The sequence below is a fragment of the Callionymus lyra genome, chromosome 5 (assembly GCF_982586985.1).
Source record: "Callionymus lyra chromosome 5, fCalLyr1.hap1.1, whole genome shotgun sequence".
NCBI lineage: Eukaryota > Metazoa > Chordata > Actinopteri > Syngnathiformes > Callionymidae > Callionymus > Callionymus lyra.
The window spans coordinates 17116242-17130915 of record NC_141822.1 but is presented as its reverse complement, the minus strand read 5'-3'; the positions used below and the strand labels follow the sequence as shown (position 1 = coordinate 17130915).

General features: G+C 39.5%; 2 protein-coding genes across 2 annotated transcripts; one reads left to right on the top strand and one right to left on the bottom strand.

Moving 5' to 3' along the window:
• The first annotated feature begins 998 nt into the window (after positions 1–998).
• On the top strand, positions 999–5438 carry LOC148079583 (prolactin-releasing peptide receptor-like). Its single transcript, XM_087792502.1, has 2 exons — positions 999–1438; positions 4805–5438. The coding sequence occupies exons 1-2, from the start codon at positions 999–1001 to the stop codon at positions 5436–5438; spliced, it is 1074 nt and encodes a 357-aa protein (XP_087648628.1).
• A 2648-nt stretch (positions 5439–8086) lies between these two features.
• On the bottom strand, positions 8087–14085 carry brf2 (BRF2 general transcription factor IIIB subunit). Its single transcript, XM_087792501.1, has 4 exons — positions 13883–14085; positions 11304–11363; positions 10907–11228; positions 8087–9683 (listed from the first exon to the last, which is right to left on the bottom strand). The coding sequence occupies exons 1-4, from the start codon at positions 14013–14015 to the stop codon at positions 8978–8980; spliced, it is 1221 nt and encodes a 406-aa protein (XP_087648627.1). The 5' UTR covers positions 14016–14085; the 3' UTR covers positions 8087–8977.
• Positions 14086–14674: the final 589 nt, after the last annotated feature.

Below are 14674 nucleotides of genomic sequence, written 5' to 3'. Positions count from 1 at the left end.
AATGTATATGAATGTGAGTGTATTTGTAGGAATGTACATGCATGTGAGTGTATTTGTACGATTGTTTGGGAATGTGAGTGTATTTGTACGAATGTACATGAATGTGAGTTTATTTGTACAAATGTACATGAATACGAGTGTATTTGTACGATTTGTTTGGGAATGTGAGTGTATTTGTACGAATGTACATGAATGCGAGTGTATTTGTACAAATGTACATGAATACGAGTGTATTTGTACACATGTACATGAATGTGAGTGTATTTGTACGAATGTACATGAATGCGAGTGTATTTGTACAAATGTATATGAATGTGAGTGTATTTGTACGATTGTTTGGGAATGTGAGTGTATTTGTACGAATGTACATGAATGTCCGAGTGTATTTGTACGAGTGTTCATGAATGGGAGTGTATTTGTATGAATGTAAATAAATGTCAGAGTGTATTTGTACGAATGTACATGAATGTCAGAGTGTATTTATATGAATGTACATGAATATCCGAGTGTTCATGAACGGGAGTGTATTTGTATGAATGTACATGAATATCCGAGTGTTCATGAATGGGAGTGTATTTGTATGAATGTACATGAATGTACGAGTGTTCATGAATGGGAGTGTATTTGTACTAGTATACATGTAAGTTGTGTGTGTGTGTGTGTGTATTATATGATTTCTTATTCCGTGTCCAAAGAGTTCATTCTCACGGTTGTGTAGAGTTGATTGTCGTTTTAAATAAACCATGTTCCACTTATGATCTGAGTCATCTCTCCACATTGATAACAACCTTTTCTCCGTGAGCATCTCTAATGATGGAGACACTTTGTTCTCTTGTTCTCTTTGAATACGTCTAGTAGACATGACGGTGAAGAGTCTTGTGACTGCTGTCAGCTGTAAATGTCAGCAACTGTCTTGTTGGCCCTGTTATTATCTGGAAGGATGCATAAGAATTGACAGTCAATTACCTCTTGTATTTCTGGTCGACAGATCGTCAGCCATGGAGTCCAACCACAGCAGCCTCGCCAAGAACACCAAAGCAGCTTTTCCGCACACGGAGTCGGTGTTCGAGGTCGCCGTACGCAACGGCTCCGTCAACGGCAGCGCTCAGTTTGCCGACGTGGCGCTGCTGCAGACCGTCAAGCCGCTCATCATCCCCTTCTACGTGCTGGTGCTGGTGGTCGGCGTCTTCGGGAACTACCTGCTGCTCTACGTCATCTGCCGCACGCGCAGGATGCACAACGTCACCAACTTCTTCATCGGGAACCTGGCCTTCTCCGACATGCTCATGTGCGTGACGTGCGTGCCCTTCACGCTGGCCTACGCCTTCAACCCCCACGGCTGGGTCTTCGGACGCACCATGTGCTACGTGGTGTTCCTCGTCCAGCCCGTCACCGTCTACGTGTCCGTCTTCACGCTCACGGCCATCGCCGTCGACAGGTGAGCGCCGCGTGATCAGTGTGGTATCACAATAGAAACAATCACAAGTACTAGTGTGTACGCTAACATTTGAGCAAACACACACACCTCTCTAACACAAAAATAGAAATCAACACATACACCACCCCTACACAAACATGGAAACAAACACACCACACCAACACAAAGACAGAAACAAACACAAATTATTACAACACAAAAACAAAACCTAAAACGCAAATACAAACCAAAATACACTCCAACACAAACACAGAAGAAAAAAACACACACCACCCAAACACAAAAAACAAACACACACCATCTCACACAAACACAGTTACAAAAAACACACCACACCAACACAAACACAGAAACAAACACACACCATCTTACACAAACACAGTAACAAAAAACACACCACACCAACACAAACACAGAAAAAAAACACACCACCCAAACACAAAAACAAAACCTAAAACCACCCTAAAACACAAATACAAACCAAATAACACACAACACCAACACAAAATAACACCCCACCCCAACACCAAACACAGAAAAAAACACACCACCCAAACACAAAAACAAACACACACCATCTCACACAAACACAGTTACAAAAAACACACCACACCAACACAAACACAGAAACAAACACACACCATCTTACACAAGCACAGTAACAAAAAACACACCACACCAACACAAACACAGACAAAAAAACACACCACCCAAACACAAAAACAAAACCTAAAACCACCCTAAAACACAAATACAAACCAAATAACACACAACACCAACACAAAATAACACCCCACCCCAACACCAAACACAGAAAAAAACACACCACCCAAACACAAAAACAAAACCTAAAACCACACTAAAACACAAATACAAACCAAATAACACACCACACCAACACAAAATAACACCCCACCCCAACACCAAACACAGACCCAACAACCCCACCCCATCAAAACAACAAAAGAAAACACCTGCAACATAGACACACACAACACAAAAACAAACACACAAACCATCCCAACACAAAAAAACTCACTCACCACCTGAACACAGAAACAAACTTACTTGCAATCCAAATACAAACACAAACTATCCCAACACAAAAACAAACAAACACACAAACCACCCCAACATAAAAACAAACACATAATTACACCCAAACACAAAAACAAAACCGTCCCTTCACAAAAACAAACACATAATTTCACCCCAACACAAAAACAAACACAGAAATCATCCCTTCACAAAAATAAACACAATTACACCCAAACACAAAAACAAAATCGTCCCTTCACAAAAACAAACACATAATTTCACCCCAACACAAAAACAAACACAGAAATCGTCCCTTCACAAAAATAAACACACCTCACATGCTCAACAATAGATGCAGCTCTAGTAACTCTACTGTATACGTCTTCTACAGAATACAAATATTTAAAAAGTCTTTGGTCTTTTGAAAACCCTAAAAGCTTATAAATGCTTCTCCACTGTTGAGCCGAGGGTGTCTCACCAAGACGCAGTTATGTCTGTGAATCTTTCATAAATATTAAATTGGTTCTGAATAAAACAAACTCAGTTTGATGTTCAAAGCAACAACCTCGTCCGTCTTCCCTCATCTCGCCGTCCAATTATTTCGCTGGAGATCTGCTCCTCGTTGATCCACTCGGCTGTTCGCCGGAAAGTAAGGCTGTCGTGGTATTCGTCGCCGGCTTCAGCCCAGTCGTGTTGTGCTGCTGAAATAAACCTTCTTGAATAAACATTAGCTTTAGCGGCTGCAGCTAATGATCCTGCCAGCTGGCATGAGACAACAACGTCGGACTGACCAACGGCATGTCAGCGAAAGGTCAGGGTTTTTATGAACAAAACAAATACCATCAGATGTAAACTCTGCAAGACATCACAGGAAGGATAGGGTGCCATTAGCACTAAGCAGTTCAAAGTTTAAAGTTCAATCGTGAGAAACGAAAAGCTAGCTATGGTTCTGCAGGCTGTTAAACTGTCCGAGTCATTATGATCTTAATTCAAACTCTGTTGTCACAATGATGTGAGCAGCCGTCAGGCAAAGGAATACAAATAAAGACATGAAGAAAGGAGCCTATATGGTTCTAAAACTAAATAATCTCAATATAAAAACAAATGTTGAAGTCTTCCTCTCCAAGATACATTAAGTTCCTCGTCATGACCATGTTTTGAACTTATTACTTTATAAAGTTTTTGGCGAACAAAAGGTTATGAGAGCGGAGACCATTATGACATATTACCGTCTTCACTCCTCCTCCAGCCAGCTGTAATCAAGCCCGCTTTCTTTATACAACAAGTCCCTTGGAGGTGTAGACTCCTTGGATTGATGACACACGATGACGAACCTCAATGTTTGACCAATCACAGCAGAGTGGGCGTGGTTATAGTAAGGTGTTTTCAGTGGGCGGGGCTTAAGCACATTTTCTAAAGTAAATATTTCAATGAAGAGTTTTGTACAAAAACACACTGATGATACAATAGAGTCCAACATCTATTTAAGACACACTTAAATCAACACATTAGTTGCGCTGTAAAATAATGAGAAAATTTTTCCTACTTTCACTTAATAATTGAATACATTTTTAAGCTCGCAATGAAGTTTACTTCAAATATTCTATGTATTTTTTTTCCATGTTAACATTCCCACTTCAATTTTAATTAATTTGGTTTTATCTATTTGGATCCATATTCATTTCCATTTAATTCTGAGTTATAAATCCAACATGTTTTACTATCCCTTAAAGGCCATGCAAACAAATGTGTTTGTGGTATCCCTTGTGTTGTCTCTGGGTCAAGGTGAACGACCTGCCTGGCTTTTATAAACACATATGCAGTGGTGGAGGTTGTTCACCTTGACCCAGAGACAACACAAGGGATACCGCAAACACATTTTTTTTCTTTTTGTGGCCTTTGGGTCACCTTAAACCAGAGACAACACAAGGGATACCACAAATACATTTGCTTTCGTGGCCTTTGGGTCACCTTGACCCTGAGACAACACAAGGGATACCACAAATACATTTGTTTTCATGGCCTTTTGGTCACCTTGACCCAGAGACAACACAAGGGATACCACAAACACATTTGTTTTCGTGGCCTTTGGGTCACCTTGACCCAGAGACAACACAAGGGATACCACAAACACATTTGTTTTCGTGGCCTTTGGGTCACCTTGACCCAGAGACAACACAAGGGATACCACAAACACATTTGTTTTGGTTTTTGGTGGCCTTTGGGTCACATTGACCCTGAGATAACACAAGGGTTAAAAATAAAATCCAGCCATTTTGTTGAAATGAAAGTGAGTGTAAGGCTCGGATCTCAACTGTGACCTTGCAGGTACTATGCCACGGTGCACCCTCTGAAGAAACGCACCACAGTTGCCACCTGTGTGTCGGTCCTCGCCGGGATCTGGCTGCTGTCCTGCGTCCTGGTGGCGCCGGCCGTCAGCCACACCTACCACGTGGAGTTCAAGGACGAGGGCTTCACCATCTGCGAGGAGTTCTGGATCGACCAGGAGACGGCGAGGCGCGCCTACGCCTACAGCACCCTGCTCATGACCTACGTCCTGCCGCTGTCGGCCGTCTTCGTCTCCTACCTGTGCATCACCGTCAAGCTGAAGAAGTGCGTGGCCCCGGGTCAGAGGTCGCAGAGCCAGGCGGGGGTCCACCGCGCCAGGAAGAAGAAGATCTTCCGGCTGGTCGCCCTCCTGGTGGCGGCCTTCGCCGTCTGCTGGCTGCCCATCCACGTGTTCAACGTGCTGCGCGACATCGACATCCAGCTGATCAACAAGCGCTTCTTCCTGCTCATCCAGCTGCTGTGTCACCTGTGCGCCATGAGCTCGTCCTGCTGCAACCCCTTCCTCTACGCCTGGCTGCACGACCGCTTCCGCGCCGAGCTCAGGAAGATGTTCAAGTGCCACCGTCGCGTCGGAGTTCCTGTCAATCACTGCGCCGCCGCCGTCGTCTTGTAATCATCTCTCGCCGAAGATAGACTTTTTTTTTTTTCCCTCCCGTGTCCTATTGATCCAATGTTTGGCAGGAAACCACGAATAAACTTGAGACTTGTGCCACTTAATGCTGAACCACAGAAGCACCTCCAGCTCCAGAAGTGGAGTCTAATAGGAGAGCAAGTGCATAATTGTGAGAATTTTTTCCTAGTCGTTCTGCGACACTTTTTAGAGTCGTGGGTTTTTTTGTGTGCTTCGCCTCCTGCTGTGCAATCTTGAGCTTTACTGCAGAGATCGACTCGTGTCTGGCTCGGGCTTCTGTGTCGTGTCGCCGTGAATAAATGTATGAAGGGCGATAAATGACTCGTGTATAAATAAATGTCAAAATACATGAGAAATAGGAATAAATGACAAAATGTATGTATGTATACGTAAAAATAGCTCCATTCTTTGGACAGAAGTCATTTATTTATTTTGACAAATTGATATTTATCCTTTTAACATTTGTTTATTCATTTTGTTACGTATTTATACATTTATTTATACACAAGTCATTTATCGTCCTTCATATAGACGTTTTGCAAATAACACAATCAGAAATGTCAATACTTTTGTCTACCTTTATATATACTGTATATATTTTAAATTTATTTTAAAATATCCGATATAAATATATATGTATATATGGGAATCTGTGTTTGTCTTATGTGTCTTCGCCTTTTAGAGTTTATATTTTAACTGTGTATAGTTCTGATTGTTAAAGTGCTTAGTGACCCTGGTGCTTTAGAAATAACTATTTAACTTACTTACCTACAATTTTCGTATAATAGTGGTCAGCGCGACCACAGCAAGAAGGTTGTCGGTTCGCTTCCAGGTCAGGAGGGAGCCAACTTGTGTGGAGTTTGTTGTTGTTCTTCTCGTGTTGTGTGAGTTTACTCCGGGCACTCCGGTTTCCTCCCACAGTCCAAAAACATACAGATTGTTTAGGAACTGGGGGAAATTGTCCATAGGTATGAGTGTGTGTGTGAATGGTTGTCTGTCTTTGTGTGCCCTGCGACAGACTGGCGTCCTGTCCAGGGTGTCCGCTCACCTCACTGGGATAGGCTCCCTCCCTATGACACTCATAAGCGAATAAGTGCTAAAGAAAATGAATGAATGACTGACGAAGAAATGTATTCCTAGACACTATGAAATGCCACAAAAATGCAGTGCCTTGTTCCAGCTGCTCTCATTGTAAACGTAGACAACCAATAGAAGGCCGACGGGCCACATGTTTGAAACCCATGTCTTCAGTCATATATAGATGTCTAAATGACTGTAAAAAAAAAGGTTGACATCACTTTGTGGGTCATCAAATCAGGTGCATTATGGGAGATCTCATTTCAGTTTCAATTTTAACATTTGATTTCAGAGTTTTCCCATTTTAAACACAGGTTACAGGCCCCAACCAAGTTGTATCTATTGAAGATTCTCTAAGACGTAATCCGGTGTTAATTTTTAACCTTTTTTTTTTTTTGCATATTGTAGGAGTTTACAGAAATAATCGATCAAATTTTTCCATAGAATTGCAAATATTAAACACTGTGATCTTAATAACTTTTAATACTGACAAGCAGTTAAAAAAAACATGAATCTACGTTATTTATAACAATTATTTGGTAGAATGATATTGGTATTTATAGAGCACATGTAATGCTCTTGTAAACAGACAAGGGTGTTACATTTAAGATATAAATCATGCATTTATAAATGTAACATTTATTTTCAGTTTCATATTCGAAATAATTATCCTAATTATTTGAGTATTAAAGAATCTAGATATTAACAATGAACAAAGATACCTCATTCATCATCAGTTATATTGGCTAGTTAAGCTAAGCTAACAAGTTTAGCATTCATTTAAAATGTCATTCAATGACTTGCAAATAAACTGTGAATTGACTTAAAGAAAAAGTTATAGAAACTACATGTGAACGTTGAGGGGGTCGTTTGCCAAACAACTAATTTATCAATGAATCAGACTTTGATTTAAAGTCTACATAAAAAGATGCGTCGACATCAAGGTTATGACCGAAATAACATTTAAGAAAACCTGGTTAAAACTAAATGTTTTTTTATGGATATCGAATAATGTGAAACGTGAAGCTTTACATTCATATATGAAGCGTGTCAGAAGAACCGGCACTCATGCTTTCAATGTCTTAACACGCATGTGAGGTCAACATGTCAACGGTTTCTAATGAAGTGATAATGAGAATAATCTTATTCTCAGGATACGTTAGTTTCGGGCAGATTACTGTCACGTGGCTGTAAATGCTTTGAAAACGCTTCTCTGTACATGTGGTGGTAAAAATAACCATTTATGAATCAGATTGAATTCTAGCTACACGTGAGACTTTTTACAAAATAAAAGTTCATATCATAAATCAATGTGTTTGTTTTTTTATTATATCAATCCAGTCATTCTTTAGAAGTGACGACAGCAAAATAAAAGTGTAACCAAAGTAACCAGATTCAACCTCCTTTTTTAGCAGGTGAAAAAAACAACAAGTCCAACTAAAGAGAAACACAAGTCACAAGACATTCCCTGCACACATTATGGTCTGTCTGACACACTCATGAGAAAATTCAAAGTCCCAGAAATGAAAACGTATCAAGCGATGACAGCTGCTAAAGAAAAAAAATAAAATTTCAATTTATTTCTTTTCTGTAACAACGATTATTAAATCAAACGTCCTGTCAGGGAATGCAATAGTCCAGCCGACTATTAAAGCCGACTCCCATTAAATGTACCATCAGACTGAAGTGCAAAACGGAGGCATAGCAACACAAGCAACTTAAAAAAAAAAAAGAAAAAAGATGAACTTCAGTGAAATACAAGGTTATGAAACCTATAATTGGCAAGAGCAAGACACAACATTGTCATCTTTAACAGAAGTGTCATCCAAAAGCAAATGGAGGCACAAATAGCACTTTCAGCATCTTCCGCCCATCTACCGAAATGTCAGGGAAAATGCCAAGACTTCCACAAAGTATTCTTCTTAACCGTTAGAATGTTGGTTTTTTTACGTCACCGACAGGCACTTATTCAGGAGCGAGGCTCGTCTTAGCACGGCCGCAGAAAAATACGAAAAGCGGTTTACAATTGATTTCTGTTCACGTCAAGATGTCGAAGCATTCAGTGCAGTGTAGAATTGAACATAAATAGACGTACATAGACGTAACTTAGCACAACATAAATCACCATTATTCTCAACTTAGCCCTGGAAGTTCCAACTAAATCCAGGTCATGTGATCAAGAAATGGCGGATATATTTTCAACACGAGTCTTATGCGACCGGGAATGTAGATCCAAAGCAGAATCTGCTCGTATAATTATGTCTATTGTAGAACAACTAATCTTCTTCAAAGAACGTTATCAATAATCCAGCATCAGATAATCAAATAATTCCTCAAAATCTGAAGTAAATGATAAAACTTACAACATAACCAGAACATGTTATTTTAACGTGTCAAATATGAGCGAACATAGGTTTGATATGTGCAAAATAAATGCAACAGCGTCACAGTTTTTCACCTTCACTTAAGACCTTCTGCGCGTGGGCGAAGTCTTTGCACTCTTCAGGAGTGCGGATGTACGATTCTATCTCGCTGTCCGAGATTTCTTCATCGCCAGTCACCTCCTGTAGTGGGCGCTGCTGTGCCAGTCTTCTCTTCTTGGGATGGAGCAAACATGGAGGCGCGAACAGCAGCCTCTTGCCACCATCGGATCCAGTTGTGTCGACCTCCACCTCGACAACATCCTCTTCACTTTCCTCAACACGGTCTGGTTCAGCAGTTTGGGAAGGTTTTTCCTGATCCTCTGTAGCCATCTGAGACCTGACAGCCTTCTGGAGCAGAGAGGGCCGGAGCTTCAGGATGTCCTCCACCAGCTCAACAATGTTATCCGCCGTCACCGGCTGCCGAGCCCACGGGATCCCCTTCCCTAGCTTGACGAGGACTTCCTTTATCTCGCTCACCCTCATGACGGCCATGGGCTGCTTCTTCACATTGACCATCTGGCAGAATTTATTCAGGGACAGTTTGAGGCGTCTCGGGGTGGGTTTTAAAGACTGCCAGGCCAAATAGATGGCTGCCAGGATGATGAAGAACGACTTGCGTCCGGTCACGATCCACGAGTCGGCTGCCAGCTCCACCAGAGCCTCGGCACGTCTGGCCAGCGCTTTTGTAGACTCGGCAAAATCCCCGGCAACACAATCCAGTTTGTACCTGAAGAAGAGATTATTATCAAGACCAACAAATATTGGATCTGAGAATTCACACGCCTGGTTGTTGATAAACTAAGCATCAGTTTAAAATGTCCTCCCCTTTAGATTAATGATGGTTAAACATTTTTTTTAAATAAAAATAAAGCTTAATGTGAGCAGTTTCTATTGTGTATTAGGGGGTGAGTTCATTTTAACAGCCTATATATTTAACTACCAATAGTAGCAAATAAATCCACTCAAATTTTGTGAGAACATATCCGCTTGAGACCTTGGCTCTCGCAAGGGTTTGAGTGATGTTTAACCTGTGTTATCGATCGGTCGAACTGACCCAAAGACCTGATAATGAATGTGTTCATGTGTTGACCCAGCGATAAAACAAGGGTTAATAATGGATAGACGTACATAGACAAACATAAATCACCATTATTCTCAAAACAAGGGTTAATAATGGAATAAATGGAAATTTGATTTAAATGAAAATGTTATACTCCAATTTGAACCTTTTACACATGAGAAAAATAGTCCATATTATGGGTAAACTATATAAGCAGTTTCTACAAGTTACCAAAATCAGAATTCTTTGTTTAAGAAGTTTGATCTTCTTAAAACATTTGGACAACTTTTCCGTTTCTTAGACTATGCCTTCTGAATTCTCAAAAGAATACACTGTAAGATTAAATGTTACATCAACACAAAGTGGACTGGCACCAAAAGTGGCCATAATGGAGAGATTCTTCTTTTGCCTCGTGAAATATAGACCTAATGCAAATCCAGCAGAGACTCCCCCGTTTCCGGTGAGCTCCGATTGACTCAGTGATAAAAGAAAAGTGCATCCGAGTCAATTTGCAGTATTAAAATGCTATTTAATAGCTTTAACTCTGAAACAAAAACATGGTTCCTCCTTTAAAGTAAAGTTTGCAAAAATCAAACTTAACTGCTCACCCCCATGTCGACCAACGGTTGGGATTATTTTCTTCTTCTTTTTTTTATTAGAGTATTAGAAAAAAATGTATGTTCATTTTAATTTAGCGACTGGATCTCAGTCATCTTCATAATACCTCCATACTGTTCGTCTTTAACGTCCATCTTGTATTGAAGCCTAGCTATGAAGAATTGTTCATAACTAAAAAGTTGGATTTTTAGAGGAACTCCCTCGACTTTTGTTGATCAGCCACAAACCTGGACTCCTCCAGGTGTTAGTCCTGGTGAAGCCTCTTGACTTACTCTGAACATTGAGCCTCCACGAGTGCCGTGATGTTGACGACAGGCGCCGTGATCTTAAAGATTTCCATCATGTCTTGGTAAACACCAGCCACCGACATGGAGTCGCTGTCCACCAAGCACGCGATGGTACCGATGGAAACCGGCCAGTTGAGCAGCCGGCAGCTCAGCAGAATACTGCAGCCGCCAAGAACCTCCTTCGTGGTGGTCAACCCATGCAGGAACTTTTCGTGTTGATAAGCCTGCCTGAAATAAGTGACGGACTGCTCCTCGATGTCCCGGTTGAGCCTCAGAGTGCGACATATGGCTCTCACGCGCAGAAGACCTGTAGCACAAGAGAGATCCGACCACATCTAGAGAAATAACATCACAAAAACAAGTAAAAACAACAACAACTTACCTCTTTTCAAGTTCAAACACGGCCTCTTGGTCGCAGCTGAGGAGAAGGCGTAACTTACGTCTGCGGAGGCAGAATTGAGAAACTTTGAAAACAAAAAAAAACTCCCTTCTGCTGTTCAACATTTGAGATAAACTATAATTTACTGTTTAACAAAAACAAAACCCCCATAAGGCCCTCAAGTAAACTGCCAAACAATATGTTTTTTTATTTAATAATAACATTTTTTGCCTGAGAGGAGAAATGTCTTATTTCTGCAGTTCATTCTTTTTTTTTTTTAAATGCAAAATTGTATTCAATAAACTTTAAGTTCATATTGTTTAAGCTTTAAAAATAATAAATAGTTTATTAATATTTTTTAATTTGCAATTAGGGCTGCCTCAGCCAATCGGCCAGAATTTCAGACCTCATCCTGATAGGCCGGTTTTTATTACATGTTAATTATAGTCATACACCATAATAGATACATAGAACTTAATTTTATCACCCCATTAAAATAAATCAGCAACACATGCGTGGATGAGGGAAAGAATGGAAGAACATGATGAAGGTTAACTTTCTCTGAACTTGTTTGTCACAATCCAATGACGCATTCAATGACGTCAGGATTGTGTTTGTATGTCAAGTGTCGAAGTGATACGTGAAGTTTACGTTGTAGATTTGATTAGTTCACCATTGTCTGCAATTACTCGTTCAATTGTTGTATTAAACAGCAAGTTTTGTATCGTTTGGAATTTATTTTCTGCTACAGGTTGATGTATTTTTTGTTCTGTGTTGTTCAGTTGGATTGTATTTAATAGGTTTGTGTGATAGAAAATAAAAAATAGTGACTTTGTCGTCCACAAAGACGACAATAGTATGCACCTCTATTTGTACTGTTGTCTTTCTTACGCTGTAACAAGGTTAAATTAAACGTAGGCAAAAGGACACAGAGAAAGGACTCCACAATCAAACAGGAATACATGAATCAAGTTAAATGTTTTATGGAATGGATTACACAAACTTTGTTGGAGCCATTTTAAGTAGCTATTAAGCAGCTCATCTGTCCTAGGAAACACAGAGCAATACATTTTCATTGAATATAAAAGCCTTGAAAGGTAAGAGACGCCGTTATTGCCCGTCTGCTCAAAACTGTTACAGAATATTCATCCGAGTCGACCAACACACATTAGATGACACAGGAGAAATCCACATTAAAAATGATTTGCAGGTGTTATGCAAGTTTCAAATCTTGAGACAGTTTCCTTCACATAAAAGAGAGCAACCATTCCTGGAATGATGGACTCACTGCTCTAAAGCAGTTTAGTCACGTTGACACTCACAAATTATTCAAGTGCATCTCTTGAGTCTGTGGTTTCCACATATCCTCCTATTCAGAAGTATTTCTTTGCCAGAACTGCAGTGAATAACCTTGCAGCTGACATCCTCTGGCACAAAGACAGTTGCCGTTCATGATCAGCAGCATTTGCCTTTCAGCAGTCTGTTTCGTGTGCAATAAGACACAAGATCAACTTGGATTGGCAACAATATGATCAAACTAAAAATAGATTAAAGAGGTTATAAAATATACACGACATATGTGGCACCCATTTAATTTAAAGTCCACCTATAGGCTTTTCAATGAATCAAACTACTCTTTGACTGCAAAACAGGAATTTAGAAAAAGGTCTTTTAAATTTTTAGTTTTTCCTCATGGTAGATTTGATTTAATATAATAATCCTATATCAGATAAGACTTCTGTTCTGTTCCCAGATGCGACACAATAGTAAACATGGCCCAACTTTGGTGATCACAGGCAATTGGATATAGAACTATTACAAAATATTAGGCTGTGAACCTTTTCAATGAGAGTTCAAATACTAGGACTGAGGTCACCAAACCAGAGACCAAAACAAAACACTGTATTCCCTTTTGAACTGTGTTCACATTGTTCTTGTCACCACAATACACCAATACCCAACACACATGTCTTAGTTTATTAAGAATATCTTAAGTATTCTGATTGAAGAAGTACAGACGGCACAAATCTCTAACATTTTCCCTCGACAAAACATCTATGGTGAGTAAAATCTTCATTGGAATCACTATATTATGAGTTATCATTCATCTACGAGTCTGCCAAATATATTTTAAATTAATACAGTATTAATGGCATTGATTTCAGAGCCAAATTTTCCAATTTAACATCAATTATTAAAGATTGTTAACATAACTATTACATTATGAAACAGGTTCTTCTGTTTCTTCATTTAGCAAACAAATTGTGATAGCAACCTTTTTAAATGTGGTAAATATTAAGCAAGATATGACATTTTGAAAGTCAGATTCAGCAAAAATTCACAACAAATATTACTTACTTAAATTAACTTAGAATTAAGAAGGTAGATCAGAAATGAGCGCATTTTCAGATAATATATAACTTTATCATTATCACAGGTAAATCATACTAATATCACTGGAGTCGTTTTTACAGTTTGAGGGCAAAAATAATGAATGAAAGTAAAATATGCTGATTTGATGTTTGGCTATTAGCACATATACTATATATATTATTGCGTACATAGATTTGAGTTTTACACACCTGTTCCCTCGTCGGTGTTGCTGGTCAGAATCCCCTCGGACACCACCAAGCCGCAGTCGGCGCACACACAAATGTCTTCCTCCACAATGTTCGTGGAGCCACAGGATGAACAGGAAGGACGAATCGCAGACATCTTTCCCAGAAGAAACGTTCAAAACCGCTTGCATACGTTTTAACTCATCACCTGTACACGTTTAACTCATCACCCGCACACGCCAACGTGAAGCGAACGACAGCCAAGATACCAAAAATAATTCCGAGTAGAAACAAGTGCAGCTCAACGATGGTTCCGCTTTTGAAGCCAACGTTACACTTTAGTCCTCAAATTTGTTTCCACTACGAATAATAAAAACATCAGCTGAAAATATATATTAAAATTAAGCGTAATTAATATTATTTTAATTACTCATCTTCAATCGTTAACCGTTTGAATCCAGTGCCTTTATTGAACATAACTGTAATCGGAAATTAGTAATTAAAAGTTAAAGTTAAATTAAAATTGAAATCCAGAGTTTAATATCCGAAACATCCCGTAACGATGCACACATTAATCCTTTACAATTCCACTAGTATATCTAACAAATGACAGAGTTACCTACTTAAAAAAAGCACGTTATAATGACTAATACCTAGAAAATTAACTCATGACGTAACACAACTATTAAAAACAGTTATATTCTTGGATGGATAGTTTTATGCATCAGGGACAACAGCAAGGACGAGTACAGGATATTTATATATATGTTTAATACATGACTTTGTGGACTGGAATGAGAGGAACCACCTGGGGTG